The following is a 19,766-nucleotide window of genomic DNA, read 5'->3' as shown; positions in this document are numbered from 1 at the left end:
GTCTCTGGCAGCATGGGCAGAGAGCAGCTTCCATCCTGCTGCAGCATAGTCAGCAACAGCTATCACTTAGATCCCTCTGGGTAACTCTGTAGTGCACATGCTTAAAGGAACAATACAAAACCAAAAACAATTCCCCGTCCTAAAAAAAACCTCCCACCCTCCCTCTCCATAAACCCACCCCCGAAAATATTACTTGAGATTCATTTATATGAATTATTAACCATCATGGACAAACATATTACTCTAGCTCTAGCTAGAAAAATAACACAAAAGGAGAAAAAAAGCTTTTCTCACATAAACGCTCTCCTTATGTTTAAAGAGAGTGACTGTGAATATAGGAGGGTGAAAAAGGCTTGGGAACCTCTTTCAGGGAGCTAAAGTACATTTTGCCGCAGTAGACGCAGGATGAAAATCAAAAAGAGTGGGTCTGAGAGAAAGCAAGAAGGTCCAAATTTAACTCTGTTCAGCAAACTGTTACCAGACACTACAGTGCAATGATTAGATTACAAATTCCAGAGAAAGCAGGAATTAGAGACAAATATGCAAAGAGGAGTGGAGAAGGAAAGCATATGTGCAAGTAAACTACTCTTCCCTACAGTAATGAGTATTTTTCAGAGTGGATCAAGAATTTCTCAACACCTGCAGCTGAACATTTCTAACACAACTGAAGAGCAATTCTCTGGACAGCTCTTCCTCAAGTTGGTTGTATCATTTGAGACCTACAACAAGGTGCAGTGGCAATATGGAAATTTTCAGAAAAAATAATAAGGTCTGTATTGCTTCCCTGTTCATGTTTCACCCTAGCTGTCACTGGGTCTGTGAACTAAGTATATTTAAGGCTACAGAGAAGCAGCCATCAATATTTAAGGCTACTTCCTTTTGGTAGGGTAGTTTCCCTGTGCTGGTCCAATAGTGTCAGCCATACGGACAAACCTCTGAGTGCATACAAACTGACAGAAGATCTCCCTTGAAATAACATTACTGCTGCTAGTCAGTATATGCTTACAGCAGCCTCCAAATACTACACACTAGAGTAATGGACAGACTGCTTGTACAGTGTTCATATCAGACTAGATGCTAAATTATTTCCCTGTCAAATCCTGAGCAAAATTATCGGATGCCTGGGATCTAAGCCTTCCTGACCAACCACATTATATAGTAGGAGAAAAGAAAACCAAAATAAAATAAACATCCATCATAAAACTACTAAAAACATATACATTAGCATTGTAGAAGAATGACACATGCCATATTCCATGGATTTTGGCTTCCTGCTGGCTCATGGGCACTGAGAACACTGAACTGAAAGCAGGCAGAAGCTAGTAGCCACCAGCAACCCCAAGAAGGTTTCTTTTTCAGCCTGTTCTACTGATTTTTTTTTTTTTTAATTGATGGCAATGACAAAGAACAACTTTTCTTGTGAGAGCACTGCAAGTGGTGCCCAATGGAATGGCCAAAAAGGTCAGATTTCTTTGTGATTTTCTCTTACACAGGGCACAATGAAATAAACAGTAACCAATGAATAAAACAAGTAACCTGATGGAACCAAGCTACTTGAATGTTTTTCACTGCTAAAAATGTGGAGGAATTGAGCACCTCTGCTCTAAAAGATACTCCAAGTATGTTTAGTCATCAATCCCAGGCATCACTTTTAACTAGCAGCCAAAATGACACTCCTGCACTCTTACCATCCCCTACTACGCAGGGCAGAGGAAGCCGTCAGTCTAATACCTGCCTCCCTTGCACAGAGGTCACCGGTGCAGGGAGCCAGCAGCAAGCTTTACCAAACACACCCACATTCTGGCTTTCCTTCAACAGTGTTGGACAAGAGCTCCCTGCCTCACAAGGCAGGCAGCAGCAAAGAAGAGTCCGTGAAAACACCCAGACTTGAAGACAAGTATCAGAAAGTCAGAGTCCTCACATCCGGCCGGCGGTGTGCAACGTCTCGCCCCCGAACCAGTGTTTGTTCAGTGCTCCCTGCAGACTGGATGTGGCCTGAAACAGGCAGGCGAAGCTCACCTCTGCCCAGTGTGGTTCCTGTTCACCTCCGTGTTTAAGGCCAAGTTGTGTAGGAAGAGAAAAAGCTGCCACCACACTTGATTTCTGTTCTGCTGATGCTGTAGAGAAGAACAGTTAAAGCAAGGTTATTTATATTTCTAAAATTGCAACATACCACTTCTCTTTTCCAATAACAACTCAGTTACACTTTTCAAGAGCAGACACTTTAATCCCATCAGCATAACAAGGGGGTGCAGCAAGGGATGAGGGGAGAGAGGGAAATGATAAGTTCTCCAGAAATAATTGTAGCTCTAACATTACAAAAAGAAAAGAGCAGACCCTTTATGCATTGTGCACAAGAGGATTAAACTTTTTTTTTTTGCTTGTAGGATTTCGCAGAGTTTAGCCAAGTGCTGTTTTTAATCAGATTGGCTTCTGAGCCTTTCAAAAGCCCCAGCTGCATGAACAAACAACCTTTTTTTTTTTTAAAAAAAAAGCCCCCCTTCACCCCGAAAGTAAAAAAAAGAAAAAATATAACTGGTGATCCATCTGTAAGTGATTTGACACCGTGAAGGTCAAAGGGTTAATCTTCAATTTAAACCACACTGCTGAGACAGCAAAACTCTGATTTCATCTAGTACAAGAAAACACATTCGTGCACACACACACTCCCCCACCCTCCCCCCACCACATTTTCCTTCCCAGCATCTCCAAGATAATACTGCCCTTTTTATAGCCACTTTTGACAGTAAGCCATAAATAATCAGCCTTGGAGCCCTTTCCTACTGACTGGAGCCAATTAAACCTTAAGCAAGAACATACTTGAAAACACACAAAAAACCAAAACCAAGAGGTTATTTCAGGTCCCATTGTCAAGGAAGAAAGATGGGAGTTGAGTTTCAGGGGGACACCAGACTACATAATGCAGCTTTGGGACAGGGACGCTGTTCCTCCTTTTGTTATAAGTAATCACCCCTGCAAAAGTGGCTCCGATTATACCCCCACCCTCCTGCACTTTAATGGCATCTCGTACAAACAGGTGGGTTTCTCCTTACATTGCCCAGTCTGGGATACTATTTCACCTCAATAACCGACTCTCTATTAGAAGTCAGTCTTCATTTTCTCATCCAGAATTCCATATTTGCTAAGCAGACTTGATCATTTCTGGAAAACAAAACAAACCAGCCCAAATCTCCGCCCCCTACCCCCCTCCCCAATCCCCAGCAGACGAGGAAACAGAAGATTGGCTTCCCACAACTTTGCCTTAGTACACAGGAGTTCATAAAAGAGCACTGAAGCACATTATATGAACAAGATGTTTCAACTCAGATTAGCCCAACAGGGCAGAACAACACAGTTGCAAGGCATTTTTCACATAATCACAAATAAGAGAGTTGCAACTGGAGTTGGTGTATTGGAGATGTGTCAATAGACAGCTCTTCAAAGCCCTTCCAGATAGCCATTAAATTATGTTCGTATTCCAGAGTGAGTAGATGTGTGCCATTTGAATCACAAGCACACACAAAAGAGCCTTCCAGAAAACCTGTGTTCATCTTGCATCTTAGCAGTGGGTCATTATTCTTGCCCTCAAGAATTAACAAGAAGAAGAAATGGATTTGAAAAAGTTCACACAGATCTCATCACACATTTCAAGAGCACTGTGTTTGTAGCATAACCTGTAAGAAGTGGCTCTAGAGCCTGCTATTATTTATTTCAAAGTAACTAGTCCTTACTGATTGCACAGGCATTGCTAGGTTTACAGGGGAAAACAATCTTTTATAAACTGTCCTGTAGGACTGGGTTAAAAAACACTAATTTGGTCTCAAAAAGCAAAAGCAAAGTTTTTGGTTTGTTACTCGCATCTCAGTTTGACCAGGCTTTCCCTTCCTCATCAAACTCCAGAGATTCTTAGCACTGTCCTCCACACAGCCACACTCCTAAAACTGCTCAAACTGCACAGGGAACCACAACGTCCCTGTGACATGTAGATACCATGTTTTTATCAAGCTATTACAGCTTAGGCAGATTCCTTAAACAGAGATCTTTGGGTATGACCTCAACGAAGCGGTGTGCAAGGACAAAGTGGTCTCCTGCAGTTTCCACAAGCCAGGAACTATGCTAGGAGAGCATACTGGACAAACATATTGCAGATGCTCTGGAGACAATCTGCTTTGTTAGATTATTTTATTCTATTAGCAGCCAAGAGGGTAAAAAATTGTCTTATAGAGACTTAGTAAGGGAAAGGCAAAAGGATGTTTAAAACTTGGTACAGAAATCCTAAGCTTGAAATACATGTCAGCTTCATTGGCAGACCCTCTCTAATGGAAACTCTTATGGAATTTTTATAAAGTGGGTTAATTTGGGGGCACACAAGAGGAGTCCTGATCTGGCATGTACAGTTTTACTATTTCACACTGTTGGGAGCATAAACACATGTAAGAACCCCCATATTGATGTCTCCTTCATGTAGGAGGCTGCTTTGTGCTTCTCATACAATAGCAGATTTCTAATTATTCTGGCTCCTCAACCTCACCTCAGGAGAAAAGGATTAGCTGCTCTTTCCAGTGATAGGTAAAGGAGGCCATGTTCTGGAAAAAACAGTGGAAGAACTGTTTTTTCACAAGAAGGTCGTATGCCTTTTTTTTTTAATTTTTTTGAGGAAGGTATTAAGTTTTGGTTTTATCTGGTAAATAAGAGTTTTAGAACTGTACCTTATGATGTTTTACAGGCCTGCAAGAGAATCAGTGGGATGTGATAAGACAAATACTGAGAAGAACTCTAATATATATTTTACTTTATATTCTCTTATGTTTATTTCACTGCCTCTTGAAGTCACTTATGGTACAGCATTTTTGTCCTTTTCCAATTAAAATTGTTTCATGTATTTGCCTAACACACTCAAGGAGATTTCCATGCAAGAGCAGAATAGGAAATATTTTACCCTTGGTTCTCCTTGCTTATAAGAAGCATATCATCTCAAATAACTTTTTTAAGAATGTTGACACCATTTTGTTTTGAAGTAAAAAATAGAGCACTATGTTGAGGGCAGCTTTCCAGGTTTTATTCCTAGATCTAGGGCTTGCTTGCATTTCCCTAGGTCTGTATCCAGCCAGCATTTTTTTCCGTGGTGGTGTGGTCCCACACACACTTTCACTGGCCCACATACTGGAGCAGCTCATTCACGATGTCCTCTCCCCACAGCAGTGCTGGAAAGTGAACTAGAGCAGCACAACGATCAAGGGCAGAACTAATCCGATAAAGAAGTTGCCCTTACTCTTTAACAGGTCATCCTAAACTATCTGATTCATGGCATCGTGTACTCAGACTGATGCTTGCTCCAGGACAACAGAAAGATGATGACCTGTGAAGAGGAGCAACCTGGGACTCCATGCTTCAGCAGCAAGCCTAGCTAATGGGGTTTGGAGTTAACACCTCTGCTTCTGGGCTGATCTGCTTTCTGTGGTACTAATTCAGCATGGGACAAGAGTCACAGAATGGAATGGCAGACATTATTTGCAGTAAACAATTTATGGAAATAACTAAAAAATGCCCTTTTCACAAGCTTCTGTGTCTTCTTCCCCAGATATGCTTCAGCCAAGACCAAAATTCTTAAATATTTCAAGACTGAGGAGTTTTTGGTGCGGTATAATTTAGCTTTCAGGATGGACAGAAAACCCAGAACAGTGATTCCATGAACTTGGCATATATATTTTTTTAAAATGTGATATGTTTTGAGACATTTTTCTAAGATTCATAACTACTGTGATACTGGTGTATCATTTCCCTAAGCTTCACAAGGCTGATTTGCCCTTTATCAAAATAATTCAATCCTCAGAATCACTACTGCACAAAAATACCAGAGATGAACACTTTGACACCTCCATGTGGGAGCAACAAAATAACCCTTTTGAGGCTTCCTTCCCAAGAAGGAAAGAAGCCCCTTTTGCCCTCCACACTAACTGTAACTAAAGAAGACTAGGCTTGTGAATACAGTAAGTCAACACAAAGCTGGAAACACATAAAACCATTTCCTATTGCAGCTGCTGCTTTTTAAAGGGGATATCCTTAAGAGACTGTCTGTCTGAAATGTTAGCATGAATGCTTCAATGAGTCACAAGAAAAGGCCATTTTACAGGAAAAGTGTTCTCTGCAGCAACAGTACATTAGTGAAGCCTCTTCCATGAACTGTGCTGAACCAAAAACCAGACTACTTGTAAACAAACACAAAAAAAACATGCAAGACTTTTACTGGAAGCAAATGAAAGAGGAACATGACTGACCCGACACTTAGTCCTTCCCCATAATTAATTCCTAATACGTTTCACACTGTAAGCATACAGATACATATCTGGCAAATAGCACCCCAGACGTCAAAACCTTTTGTACTCCTACCAACCCTTTGCACAGGGTGATCAAAGGGAAGATCAGGACAGGTGATGCACTTCAAAGAAAATGCTGTCTCTTTGACACAGCTCCTTGAATCCATGAGCATAAATGTTTAACAGATTAATAAGACTCATTTTTACACTTGATATACACGTGCCATTAACAGCCCTGTTTAAAAAAGTAAATATGCTTGTCATATGCATGTGCTGTATGGGGGTCTGTCTGGTACATTCCATCTACCCTCTTGATCTCATGGGCAGCTTCTGACTTTGCTTCATAGCTTCCAGACAATTAAGGGTCATACTCTGATCCCATCTTAACTAGAAGGATTAATATGGACCTAAATGGTGCTGTGAGAGCAAAAGAAGAATAATTGCATATGTGTACATAAAAATATTATTCTTCTTTTAATGACTAATACAAGTATCAGCAACAAGTTGTTGGGATTGTATTTATTCACTGAATACAAAAATACTTCCACACCAGGAGCAGTTGCTGACTCATCGCTGAAGGCTGTTTTGGCTGCCAGGTGGCTGGAGGCATATTGTGCTACCACAAAATATGCTTCAGTTTACAAAGACTAGAAAGTCACAGTCCCCAAGGCAACAGAGGTTACAGAAGGTGTCCCCCACTGGAGAGAGAAATGCAGGCCATTGGAAGTCAAATACAAATCTTTCCAGCTGTGATTCCTAATGACCAAAGTATAATGCATGTGTAGAACCAGCAGAGAAAAAAAGGAGGCAGTAATAGAGGAAAAAAATGAAAGAGGAGCTCAGCCACATGGCTTCTCATGGTAACACAATAAAGAGGATGAGAGCTCTTCCTCCAGAAACTCCATCCTTCTGTCTTGCAATGACTCTTACATGGGACTCAACTTGTAGTAAAAGGAGGCATCATGTCAAGTATTGCTTCCTTTCTCATGAGCCTCCATCAGACTTTGCAACAAGACGAGCAACGCCTGTGTTTATGGAGAGAGGATAGACAATACTGGGCAAAGCCAAAAGGACGTAGGGTGCAGGGGAACACCGAAACTAATGCGTGGGCTGCCCAGCCCAAGCACGGGAGAGGGCATGGACAGAGTAGCAAACAGCAGCGGCTGTTCCCCAAGCCCGCTGCCGGCGCAGCTGCGCAGGTGAGCCCTTTCTGAGCCTTCTCGGCGTTTAAAAACAAACACGCAGCCACTCGCGCCTTCCTCTCCAGCGCGGGCAGGAAGGGGAAGCAGACAGCCGCCATGGCAACAGCCAGCTGACGGCAACCTGGGAAGGGCAACCACCGGCCACTGCGTTCCCAGGCCCTCGGCCTTCCCCTCCTTCCCCATCCCGAGGGGCACGCTGGCTTATTTTCCACAAATATGGTAAATAAAGGTCCCGCATTTCCACAGAACCGTGCCTGATACCACTCCGTACCTGCGGTCCGGGGTCCGGCACGGCTCGGTCCCATGCTCTGGGTGTGGGGTGTGTGTGTGAGAGTGCTGGAAGAGATACCCAGGAGAGAACACCCCACACCGCCCAGCCACAGCCGGCAGCTGCAAGAGTTTTTGACCTTTTTAAGGGTTTATTGACTGAACCTGCGTGTGATGGGGCAGGGCTGTTCCACAGCTCCCGGTGTTCGTGCCTGCCCTGCGCGGGCCGCGGGACCTGCTGACCTGTGTTTGGCATCCATTGCTTCACCAGCAGAAGGGAGGCGCTCCCAAAACTGCTCACTGCTGCGGAGACCCCCCCTAGTGATTAAAGTCTGCCTCGGGGTTTGCTTAAAATAACACTTTAAAAGTTTTTACAGGAAAAATATCCTGGCGCGGGGGGGAAGGGGTGGGCGCGGGGCCGCCCGGCTGCGCGGGGAGGCGGCGGGAGGGCAGGTGCAGGGCTGGAGCCTGTGGGCAGCGCAAACTCTCGTCAGCAGCGCCGATGAGTCAGAGGCTAAATTTAGCCAGCGATATAAACACAGCCGCCGAGCGCAAACACGGCCGGCCGGGCCCTCGCACGCACCGCTCGCTCCTCCGCGCCCGGCGGCCGGGTCCGCTGGCCCCGGGGGCTCTGGCCCCATTGCCAGCGCGCCCTCGGGTCTGGATCCCATCACGGAAAACCCCACTGGGGTTAACAGGAGTTGCCTCACTGCTTGTTTTTGGACAGCTATTTTTTTCTGCCATGGTCCGGTCCTCGGAAGAATTCCTTTTCAATTGGCAAGGCGGCTAGTGAGGAGAAACATACAAACAAAAAACCCAACATCCAAACGGAGACTATAAAGGCTGGCAGGACATTCCTCCTCAGTGGCTTGAAACAAAAGAGAACTCTGCATTTGGGCACTTGCTTTCCTGCCCTTCCACAGTAAAATTTAATTGAGTAAAATACAAACATGTACACTCCTCTCTGTAAATAATCAGTCCAAATATCTCATCATCCCCCTCAGAGATGGCACTATCTTAATAAGATCAAACAACTTAGGCAGAGGGCTGTAGGCAGAACAACTAGGTTCCTATCTGCAATCCTTGTATGATCTCAGTCAAGTTATAACCTGCATTTTCTACTCTCCCACAATAAAAAATAAGTGGGGCATTACCACAATTATTTCTTAATTCAAAAATAATTTCTCAGCTGTCACACTGCTTCAAGCAGAAAGCATGTTACCACTGTCACAGTGCTGCAAGAGCTGAGGAGATCCAGAAGAACCTGCGGAGACTGAAGGGGTTGTACAGGAGAGACAGCAGCACTGAACACTGATGTTAGAAATACTGCAGAACAATTCACCTGCACTGTCTCAAAGAACTGTTCTGTGCTCTTTATTCTGGGCAATCTTGGTCTTTTGAGGTCGTGGCCCCACTGCCTCAAGACAGTCCAGTGTCCAGCAGGATTCATGGCACACAGTTGCACAGAGCTTAGACAGCTCTCCTGCCACCCAGCTCCCTCCCAGCTCCCTTATCCTCTAACCACCTTCTCTATCAGAGCTAGGCAGGAAGTTTTGCTTTTTAACATTATCCCCTATTTTAAGCAGGAACATACATGTAATATATTTAAGTCTTTGTCAGCTGAAAACATAGAAGAGGCTAGATTAGGATGATGTAGAAGTTTTGTGGGTCTTATTAAACTGATACACAATGATTATATGTGGCTTGCATCAAGAGTTTGTATAGCCCAGCCTCCAGCAGCAGCCTTACATGACTGCCTGAGGGAAAGCTAAGGGCAAGTACATGCAATAGCTTCCACTAGTACTCTTTTTCAGCATCTAACTAGTTTGAGCTTAGGATTTTCTGAGTCAGATCTGGTTTCTGTTTATTTAATGTCTGCTTCAATGGCCATAAACTTGTCTCAATTCCCCTTGAACCCAGATAAAGCACTAGGATGCACAATATGCCTTGACAAGGAGCTCCACAGCTTTCACCTGTTCCATGAAAAATGACCTCATTTACTTTGAGGTGGCTCCCACTAGTTTGACTTGATTTTGCCTAGTTCTTGTACTGGGAGAAATGAGTCTATTCATCTCCTTCATGTCACTTTTGATTTCTGTTTAATATTGCTTCCCTCTTGGTTTGTATCTTTTTTTAGGCTTAGCAGTCCTTAGCTCATTTTTTCATATGGAAGTTCTATCATCTGTCTTGCCCTTCTCTGAACCTTTTCCAGTTCTGCTGCATCATTTTTGATGAAGGAAACCAGAACTTCATATAACATTCAAGATACAGTAGAAACATGAAATTATACAGTGGCATAATTACATTCTTGTTCTCAGTGTCTTTTCTTAACATACCAGAGAATACCATTTCAGACAAGATGTGAAATGGTCCAGCACATTTCTGTTAACCTACATGTCAAGTAATCAGCTCCATGGGCAGCAGGATTTCAAAACAGGTGATAGACAAGGGGTAGCAAGTTTTTCTGTCATTTGTATGCACGGGGAAGGTACACTTCCAAGGCCACCTCTTCCTTCATTGTCATTTGTCAAAATTAAAATAAAGGGGGAAAAAAATCTAATAACATTAAGCAAAAAATCTGTTTCTACCTCCTTATATGAAATTTTTTACTCCGCTGACCATAAGAATGGAGCATAGGATTCCAGTTCCATAGCCCTGAAAGAACTTTGTTTTACGTCTCAAGCTTCCCAAACTCACACCCACCCTACCCCCTGCCCTTTAAATTGGGTTCACTCACTTCAGGAGCTCTCTCTCTCACCATGTTAGTGCATCCTCAGCTGGAGATTCGAGTCCTGCACCAGTGGGCAATGCACAGAAAGCAGAGCCGAAGAGGTGACCCACTGTTGTGCAGAGCAGCAGCAAGGACCAGCCAGCAGGGAAGATCCTGAAACACACTGACCTACTCAAGAAACAAATGAACAAAAACACATACCCCAGGTCTCAGAGAGACTGTAGATACAAGTGAAGAATGGAGCTGCTGGTGCTACAGGCTTAGCTGCAGAACAGTCTGAATCTCTGCATTATTATTAGGAAGCTTTCCTGACCATTTTTCCTAAAATATAAGGTCATCATAAAGAACAGATTTCTGCAAACAATTCCAATGTAAAAAAGCAACTGTTAAAAATGCCCTGAATATCCTCAATAGTGAAAAAAGCCTGACGGAGTTTGGGATAAATGATGCACATGTAGTACTATGTACCCATTCTCTCACGCCAGTAAGTTTCCAACAAGCGATGCAGGCTCCCTGTTGCATAAGTAGAAGTGTCTCAGAGGAGGCCCTGATAACTCTTATGAGAGACAGACAGGAAGAAGTATGCAAAACATTACACGTTTCACTTTCAAAGGAAAATAACATTTCCTTCTGGACATTTTCAGTGTCATTAGCTTGAGGCAAACAGGTACGTGCCTAGCTGTCTGCCCACAGCCAGTGTGGATGCAGGCATTTGTGTTCCATGGGCTGCTGAACCCTGCTGCAGTGATGGTAAGACTTACTTGCTGAACCAACTGGGGAATTTAGAGAAACAAAGTTTTCTATAGCTAGATCCACAGAGGATTTTTGAGCATGGTCAGCATATCTAAATCAACTGCAGGATTCCTGATGTGTTGGAAAGGGACTTTGTTGTTGTTTGTAATGCACTTTATTTACTCAAGAAAGCTCAGTTCTGATTCAGCATCTGGTTCTCATTGAGGCTTAGCTTTTTTTAAACTGAGCTTTCCAGATGGGTTGACTGAAGCACAAGGAGGTCAAGAGACTTGTCTGAGGTCATACAGCAAGTCAGTGGCTCTGCTTGGACCTGAGCCCAGAACTGTTCAAGGCTACCACTCCTTGGCTCTTAAAGAGACAATTTTATCCCCTGTGAAGTGATCTTATCTCCACGAAGAAGAAATATGATAAAAGCAGTCCCCTCAAAGCTGCAGCCTGCTTAAAAAGAGTTATTTTATTTGGAAAAAGTTATAGAGTTCCAGTGCCTCACTGGAGCCCATCAAACTGAAGGGGTGTGATCCTGATATACAGTGTCATCCACCCCACCCCTGGATAACCCCCTACTCCTCTGGGACGGCTTTGCTGCTGCCACCATTCCTGGTTGTGTACTCACACAACCCCATCTAACAGCCCCTCATGTCATGAAATACACTCTCCATTCAGCACAGCTCAAAGCCCCTCCTCAAGACAAGGAAACCCAAGTGCACTCAGGACCTGAAGCAGAGCCCAAGCACTTGTTGCCACAGCCTGGACATGTGGGGTGTGGGAAACATATCCCAACCAACCCATAAGCTCAGCTCTGTTCTCCATAACCTCAGAGCATGCTCTTGAAGTTCAGCCACAGGCTGAGCTACAGCAGCAGTTCACTGATTCCATAGCAAAGACACACTTGCTTCAAACCAAGGAGGAGGTGGCAGGTACTGGCTTCTCTTGCAGAAAGCATGGCTTGCCTCTACCTTTGTTTTCCAGGGGCAGGGTGAAAAAAATAAAACAGGGAAGTCTGCTAGAAGCTACACAGCCTCAATCAAGTAAGAGACAGTAAAGAACTCAAAAAAACCCCATCTATATGGGTCTCACAAGTCATTCTGCAGAGCCCTTGCAATCTAGATCAATCTGTAGCAGGCTCTGCTATTCAGGAACATAGAACGTTGCTCAAGTCTTCTTGCAAGAAATTCAGCATCTTGAGGAGATGAAAGACATGGAGTTCTAGGGAATGTTGTGTTATTGCTCTAGCACTGTTCTAAGGATGAAATAGCCAGGTTTTATATTACTGTTTTCTGTTTAACATATTAATAGGAAATGAAACTCTGAAAGTGATTTTCATTCCAAAAGCAAGTATAGGTGCGGCCAATTTTCTTATTCTTGCTAGATGTATACCCAAAAATCTTTTGTATAGCCAAGAACCACAGAATAAATACCATTTAGCTCCAGAAGCCCAGAGAAGAGATAACAATGACTCTCCAGGGCTCCAAGTGTAGGATGGGGTTAGACCATGCATGCAGCAGAGTCCAATGACAACTCAGTGATGTCAGCCTCAGCAGCAATTGCCTGCTCAGTTTCTCTCTCAGCCAGGGATGTACATTAACCAGCACCCTTTGTGTCAACACAGCCTTGCTGCTGCTGCAGCAGCAGAATGGGGGCGATACCTGAACTGCTGGAGAGTCTCACAGAAGTCAAGAGCCGTGGGAAGGCAGCTCTTGAGTTAGCTGGATGCACCATTCCAATGCTAAAAGCCTTTCCTAACTTCCACTGAAAGGGCACACATTTTTTCTTTCTACAGGTTCACAGATAAATGTTTTGTAGGCTCTGAAAACAGGCACAGCTTGTTGAAAACCAAGCTTGCTCTCTCTCAGGACTTCACAAGACCACACTGGTGTGACTAACTTTGTGGTATTCTAAATCTGATTCAAGACACCACTCTGGAAAGTTGGTTTTGACCAAATGTTTTAGACAAGCTGAAATGGGGTTTTCAAATCAGGGGTTAGTTTCACAGCAAGATAAACGACAGCCCAGTTTTCCATGCCTCAGAGACTGCCCCTTCCAAACCACAGCACATTGAGAACGGCTCACGTGTCTCCAGGGGCAGACCGCCTGCTCCTTCAGCAACGGGCTGGGCAGAGACATTGCACATAGGACAGAGGGGGTTCTCCACGGGGGATTCATGCCAAAAGCCAAAGGAAATCTCCATGCAGGACTAGGAGGGAAGGGATTGGGCATGACAACCAAACACTCTACAGGGATCAGTGCTTTGGACACCAGTATGTGGCTCAATACTCAGTTTTCCTGACAAACAAGAAAGAATCCCTCAGCAGATCCAAATGCCAAGGCCTATCCCAGGGTCAGGCTGTGGATAACCACTGGCTGAACTACTCTGTCCTCGGGTTAAGTTTTCGAGTTGGTTTGATTTTGGTATTTTTTTCCCCGTTTTGTTTTCAAATTTAAATGGCTGAAGGCTCCCGTCCCCTTTACAACTTGTTGCTGTTCCAGTTCAAACAAAGAGCGCGGAGCCCCTCCTCTGGCGGGCCCCGGGGGCCGGGCCGGGCCGCGCCGCCCAGCACAGCCGGACGCCTTTGTTTACTACGGCTCCACACGCCGGGCTGGCCGCTGGCCGGGGCTGCGCGGCCGGGCCGGCACCGGGAGCCGCGGCCGGGCACCGGGAGCCCGACCCCGCCTGCCCTGCTGGGGCCGGGGCGGGGGGGCGCTCCGGGACGCGTTTCCAAGGCACGGGCATCAGATAGGGACACTCCCCCCAGATGAAAGGGGTCAAGTTACAACCAGTTCCACCAGTTCAGTGCAGGGCTCCTCTGCCAAGTTGGTTAAACCTTCCCTTTCCTGAGAGACAGCCTGGCGAGAGAGCGGGGCCTGCAGCTAACGCTGGCGAAAAGGCGCCACCGGGGAAAACCCCATTCAACCACAAACAACACGTTAAAAATCTCGTGGTAGCTCTTTATTCCTGCAGTTTGCTAAATGACATTCATAGCCCCATCTACATTTCTACAGGCTAATCTTCCTTTTCCTTCTTTAATCATCCACCTATTAGGAGATGAGTAATCCCAGAATTTCCTCATCTCTCAGGTGACACAGAGAGGACCAAGCTTTTGCCCAGCCACAAGCCACACACTCTGACCCAGACAGAGATCCTCACTTACCTTAGAGAGGGGCTGCAAACGATCCCACAGTTAACAGAGGACAAACTCACTTGGAGTAGGATAAACTTTCTGTCCCTTTCTGAAGTCAGCAAAATTTCTTAATATACAAGCAGATGCACACCCTCCTTGTTGGGCTTGCATAGAAGGGGCAAACTGCTGCCTACTGCCAAGCTTCTGTCACCTCTGACCATCTCTGTATGGGCTGAGATTTCCATTTTATCTCTAGTCAAAGGGGAAGGAGAGCAAGGAAGAAAGAATCAAGGGTTCTGGGGGTAATGGTTATTTTGTTTCTTTGAACAGCAGTGTTTGGGTTTTGGTTTTTTTTTCTTTTTGTTTTGTTTTTTTAAGAAACCAAGAATCTGGAGTGTGTTTTTCAGACCTGATAGCATCTTGCAGGTGTATTTTGTGGTGAGGAAGTTAGTCACAAGTCTGAGACACTAGCTACGACTGTCTTACTAGTAGCTGCTAGTAAGTCTAGTATGATCTAAATATTCTTTACAACATTACATAGAACTACCGTTGGACAACAAGGAGTGTCAGAACAGACTCCAGGCTTGTTATCTCCAAGACAATGAGCTGACATAAGCCACTGATGGCTACATGTGCCACAGAAGAGAAGGTGCTGGTGGTGAGGAGAATGGCGAAGAGTAAAAGCTGTAATAAAAAGCAAGAGGAAGATCCCTGGGAAAAGCCTCAAACCCACTGCTGACGAACAGGAAGAGCTGGAATAGCAGCAGCTAACACAGAAGAGCTCCCTTCCTGGACAGTAAATGCTCATATTCATATTCCCTCATATTCTCTTCCCTCCACCTGCCAGTCTTTAGGAAGAGTAAGCAATCTAGCATAAGCAAAATGCATCAGGATACTCCTGCCATTTTATCATTGCTGGCAGTCTGCTGTCTTAGACAACAGTTCACTTAGCTGATGGCTGGAGCCAGTCTTCAGAGCAGCACTCTTGGACAGGTAAAGCCCACTTTCCCCTCCAGAGACACCCTACCCTCTGTATGTGGAGCCGGTGGAACTGGTCGGCAATGCACTGCAACTTCCGTGCAATCTGCACCTCAGCACGTGCTTCCCGCTGACCTTCCTGAGGTTCCTCCTGGAGGTGCGGATCCAACACAAAGCCAGCTGGAGGGACATGTAAACGGTAACCAGCACTCCCTACAAAACAGAGCAGAAGAGTCATTCTTCCAGTGCAAAGATTATCTTTTCTGCTCAGTGCACTTCATGGAGGAAAGAGCTGTACATAGTCCTACATTTTTGATGTTTGAAGTCTAGTTTCTGAAGGCCAAAGAATGACTGTGTATTCTGTAACACAGTGCAGTAAAAGATTTGCCCAGCTTTCAAATAAACTTATATTGATTAAACAGAGCATTGATGTGTTGATTCCCATAGTCAAATGAGTGGCAGGATCTTAAAATTGATTCCTTTTGCTTGTTTACAGCTCAGCTAAATGCTGTGGCTTGGGAATTTTAAGGACAGTTTTGCAGTTTTACAGGATCTCTGCCTCAAGTTGTCTCCCCTCAAAGGTAGAAGTACATTTTTGTCAGTTTTTTCTCAGTTTTCTGTCATTTAGTGATTTTAGTGATTTGAATTAAAGCTGAATTGGATACACAAAGCTGAGTGGTGACCCATCAGTTACTAGTAAAATAGTGGATGGACATGCTACTTATTCAGAAATTTTAACTCCAGTGAAGAGCCTAAAAGCTGTAACTTTTTGCATCTTCTCTCCACTGAAAACTCCTAGGAGTTTCCACTTCCTATGTGGATGAGACAGACCATTGGTGGTTAAAAATGTAGGCAAATTGTAGGATATGAAGTACGGTGAACATTTAGACATCTAGCAGTAAAATCAAATGTGACAGAATAAAGCCAGAGAGAGAAAGAGGGAATATTAAAGACAGCAGAAGCAATGAGCAAGTGTCTGGTTCCTGCAGTGGACAAGCAAGGGTAAGAAAATACAAGTTGTCTTTCTTGAGGGAGTAGGACTAAAGCAAAATAATTTCAGTCCTTTAATAAAACACCCTAATGAAAGAGACTTTGCTTGATTGGGGAAGTGCTAAAGGGACAGTTTCTTTGCTGCAAAGCTAGTGACACTGGAGTGCTCTTACCATAGAAGAGTCTCCGTGGCTCTTCAGTGACTCCACAAGGCAACATAACATCCTGACTGGAAGAGGATGGGCTGAGTGTTTGAGTTGCCTTGTCCTGCTGCTCAGGATGCCTGATACCGGGACCACAGCAGTGTGTGAGGGGGAATAGTTGAAACCTCCCCAGAAGGCAGCTGTAGGACTGGTTCTGTGTGAAAAAGCCAGTTGCAGTCATCTCACCAGGCTGACCTGCAAGTCCAAAGTCATCAGAGTGAAACACGTCATCGTCCAGCCCATCCAGGCTAGAATAGTCCTCTTCCAGGTAGCTGGGGCGATCCATTGCTCCTGCAATAAAGGGACATTTGAGGAAACAGCTAAGACACAGCAAGAATGTTGTCCAGGAGAGAACGCCTTCTGCTCCAACAGTAAAACACAACCGATTTTACCACACCTTCCCTCTTCCCCACTTCCCAGTGCTGCCCATCTGCATGGACAGGAGAGGTGAGCGACCTGTGGTGAAGGTTAAGGCTTTGCAGAAAGTCCTCAGGTGCTGGGCCAGAGAGAGACAAAGTTCACACGCGTATAAGTCCACAGCTCCAATTCCACACCTGCTCACAAGTAGAGAGCCAGGCCCCAACCTCAGCACATAGAAACTGAAAAGACATTTCAAAAAGCAACCCAGATTCTTCTCATAGCCCCATGGCCACTCAGCTTCTTTGGGGTCTGCTTTGTTTTGGCTGGCTATACTTGAACTTTATGGTATATCCCATTCACTTTTTCCCACCTATTTCTTATTGATAAAGAAAAGCTCTTGTAATCATAAGGCTGCAAGGCCAGATTTTTAAGAAACCCAAGTGGTTGCAAAACTGAAGAGTTGTCAAAGCCACTTCTGTGAAGCTCTCCATTACTTCTCCCTATGAGGGCCAACTTTCCTTTAAACTTCTCATTTCTCCCCTCAGCTCAACCTAAGACATGTCCCAAACTTGGCAATGTAGTCACTTCCTTATCCTGCTTACCCTCAAGCCTACATACACTGTTAGTGCAATGGTTCATCCCTACTACTACAGAAAAACATGGCTGGTGTCAGTGTTTAAAGCAGGATTTCTGTAGTTGCCACAGTAAACACTCCTGAGCTCTGTTACAGCACAAAGCTGAACAAAGATGGCAGAGGGGAAAAACCCCCATGAACCCTAAATCACTATCTCAGAGCTCTTTGCAAACATAAAGCAATTAGAAGCAGTATTACCAAAAATGCCACAAGTCCCTTTACTGTTACCTGTGCATCTAACCCAATTGGAAGACAGACTCCTAAGAGATCCATCTCCAGGATTTCCACCCAGTTCCAAACAAGGCAGTGAAATTCAACTCTTCATGTCTCTTCCTTTGCTCTGGTTTGCGAAGCATTTAACAGAATGGAAGACTAGCAAGAGGAATTTCAGGCCTGAAGGAGACATTAATAATAACTTTATAAGGATGTGTTCAGCGCTGCCCTTGGTGCTCCCATCTCCCCCCAGGTGAGCAGCGCTCCGCACACCAGCTAGAGACAACAGGACCAAGCAGTGCAAGAACTGTTTCTGCAGGGCTCTGGCTGGGGGGCACTCTGGCTATTTAAGTTGCTGCATCTCAGCAGTTCACTCAACTGAGCCACAACTCCCAAAGAAGTTTCTGCAGGGCAGAACAGGTACCAGCCCCACAGCCAGATGCAACTCTGCTAGATGACAACAGTGGTAGAGCACTCATAACATTCTCATCCATGGCTTAAAGTAGCACACTGAAAGGAGTTATGGGCCCCAAGAGGCAGCCGTGGATGATCTCCTTGCCAGCTTTTCTGCTGGATCAGTCACCTGACAGAGAAGCAGGCGGGAATGTATTTTGTCTTTGCAGGAAAGTTTGCCAGATCTCATCTGTCAGCCTCACTGGGACACGGGCATTCCTCAAGGGAAGTGCAGCAAAGGCACAGAGCAAACCCCAAACAAAAGAGGGTTTAAAGAGCAAGAAGTTTAACTCGACCTCCTGCAATACGGCCCGACCCTTTTGCAGAGATTTTCAGAGAATGCCGATGCAGCGCGAAGGGCAGCTCATTCTACTACTCACTGGAACTCCTTCTACAACCTCCAAACGCAGCTCACGCTAGGAGCCACAGACACCGGACAGCTCGGGCTACGGGTCTTTGCCCGGGCAGCCCCCGCGTCTCCGGTGCCGTGTCCTGCCCACGGCACTTCCTCGCACACGCCAGCGGGGACAGCCGCGGGCCGGGGCAGCCGCACGCCCGCGCTGACAGGCGGCGGGCCGGGAGCGGAGGGAGGGCTCAGCGCACACGTGCGTGCCAGCATCCCAAAACAAAGCTGGCCGGCCTCGCTTCGCCACCGCTGGCCGCCTTTAACTCTTCCCCGCCCGGACTCTAGCCCCGCAGATGTGCCCCCGGCCAAGAGGTTTAACGCGGCTTCTCCGGGCAGCGCCGTGGGACGAGACTCCCGAGCTCGGTGGGGCGGCCCGGGAGGGGCAGCGCTGGCTGTGGAATCAGCCATCGCCTACATCAGCGAATTAGCTGCTTTCTCAGCGCCCACCGAGCTCATTCCTCGCCCGCACCCTCTTTCTTCCCGCTCCCCAGCAGGCGCGGGACTCCGGGCTGGACCGGCCGGGCCGGGACGGCCCCGAGGCGAACGCCCTTCCCTGTCACGATCGCGCCCGGCCTCGGCACCGCCCTCACCGGCAACCTGGCACAGAGCAGCCGGCCCCCAGTGGCGAAGGCGCTTCCCGGGCACTCACCAAGAAGCGGGACGGGCGTCCCTCGGGGACGGGACGTCCCGGGAGGAGCCGCCGCCGCCTCCGCTGCAGCCTCCGCACCGCCAAACTGCGGCCAGCGCCGTCGGGCGCGCCGCGAACAGCTGACGGCAGCCCCGCCCCCGCCGCGCCCCGCCCCGCCCCCGCCCGCCAGCCAATGGGCGGGGAGGGGCGGGCCCGGCGCGCGGCTGAGGCGGGGCGGCGCGGGCCCGCTCCGGCCCGGTCCAGGTGCAGCCGCGAGGGCTCGGTGCCCGTCCGCCTTCAGCGGGACGCGCTGCTCGCACCTCGGAATGCTCCCGCAGCTCGGCAGGCAGCCCCAGCCGGGACTGAGCCGTAGCCGCGCTGGGCTAGCTTTAAATCTGATGGGAGTGCCACTCCAGGTAGTTGATTTCCAACAAAACTTTGATTTTTCGGCTTTCAATGACTTACAAAGTTCTTCGTGGCTTGTAAAGTCTGAGCCCTGAGGTGTGAAGGTC

At 46.4% G+C, this 19,766-nt stretch overlaps 1 protein-coding gene across 3 annotated transcripts; it reads right to left on the bottom strand.

Moving 5' to 3' along the window:
• Positions 1-208: 208 nt before the first annotated feature.
• Positions 209-19,362, bottom strand: BMF (Bcl2 modifying factor). 3 transcript variants are annotated; one of them, XM_054515317.1, is made up of 5 exons: positions 19,276-19,362; positions 17,783-17,947; positions 16,531-16,851; positions 15,417-15,580; positions 209-2,117 (listed from the first exon to the last, which is right to left on the bottom strand). In XM_054515317.1, exons 3-5 carry the CDS (start codon positions 16,844-16,846, stop codon positions 2,016-2,018), a joined length of 582 nt encoding a protein of 193 aa, XP_054371292.1. In that variant the 5' UTR covers positions 16,847-16,851; positions 17,783-17,947; positions 19,276-19,362; the 3' UTR covers positions 209-2,015. The 3 variants fall into 3 exon arrangements, with proteins under 3 accessions (XP_054371292.1, XP_036241063.1, XP_036241064.1); XM_036385170.1 differs by lacking the exon at positions 17,783-17,947 and having other exon boundaries at positions 19,276-19,342; XM_036385171.2 differs by lacking the exon at positions 209-2,117 and having other exon boundaries at positions 14,203-15,580.
• Between the last annotated feature and the right edge of the window lie 404 nt (positions 19,363-19,766).

Source organism: Molothrus ater, chromosome 6, assembly GCF_012460135.2.
Source record: "Molothrus ater isolate BHLD 08-10-18 breed brown headed cowbird chromosome 6, BPBGC_Mater_1.1, whole genome shotgun sequence".
Classification (NCBI taxonomy): Eukaryota; Metazoa; Chordata; class Aves; order Passeriformes; family Icteridae; genus Molothrus; species Molothrus ater.
The sequence above is the reverse complement of the archived record's forward strand: the minus strand, read 5'-3'. Positions and strand labels throughout refer to the sequence as shown.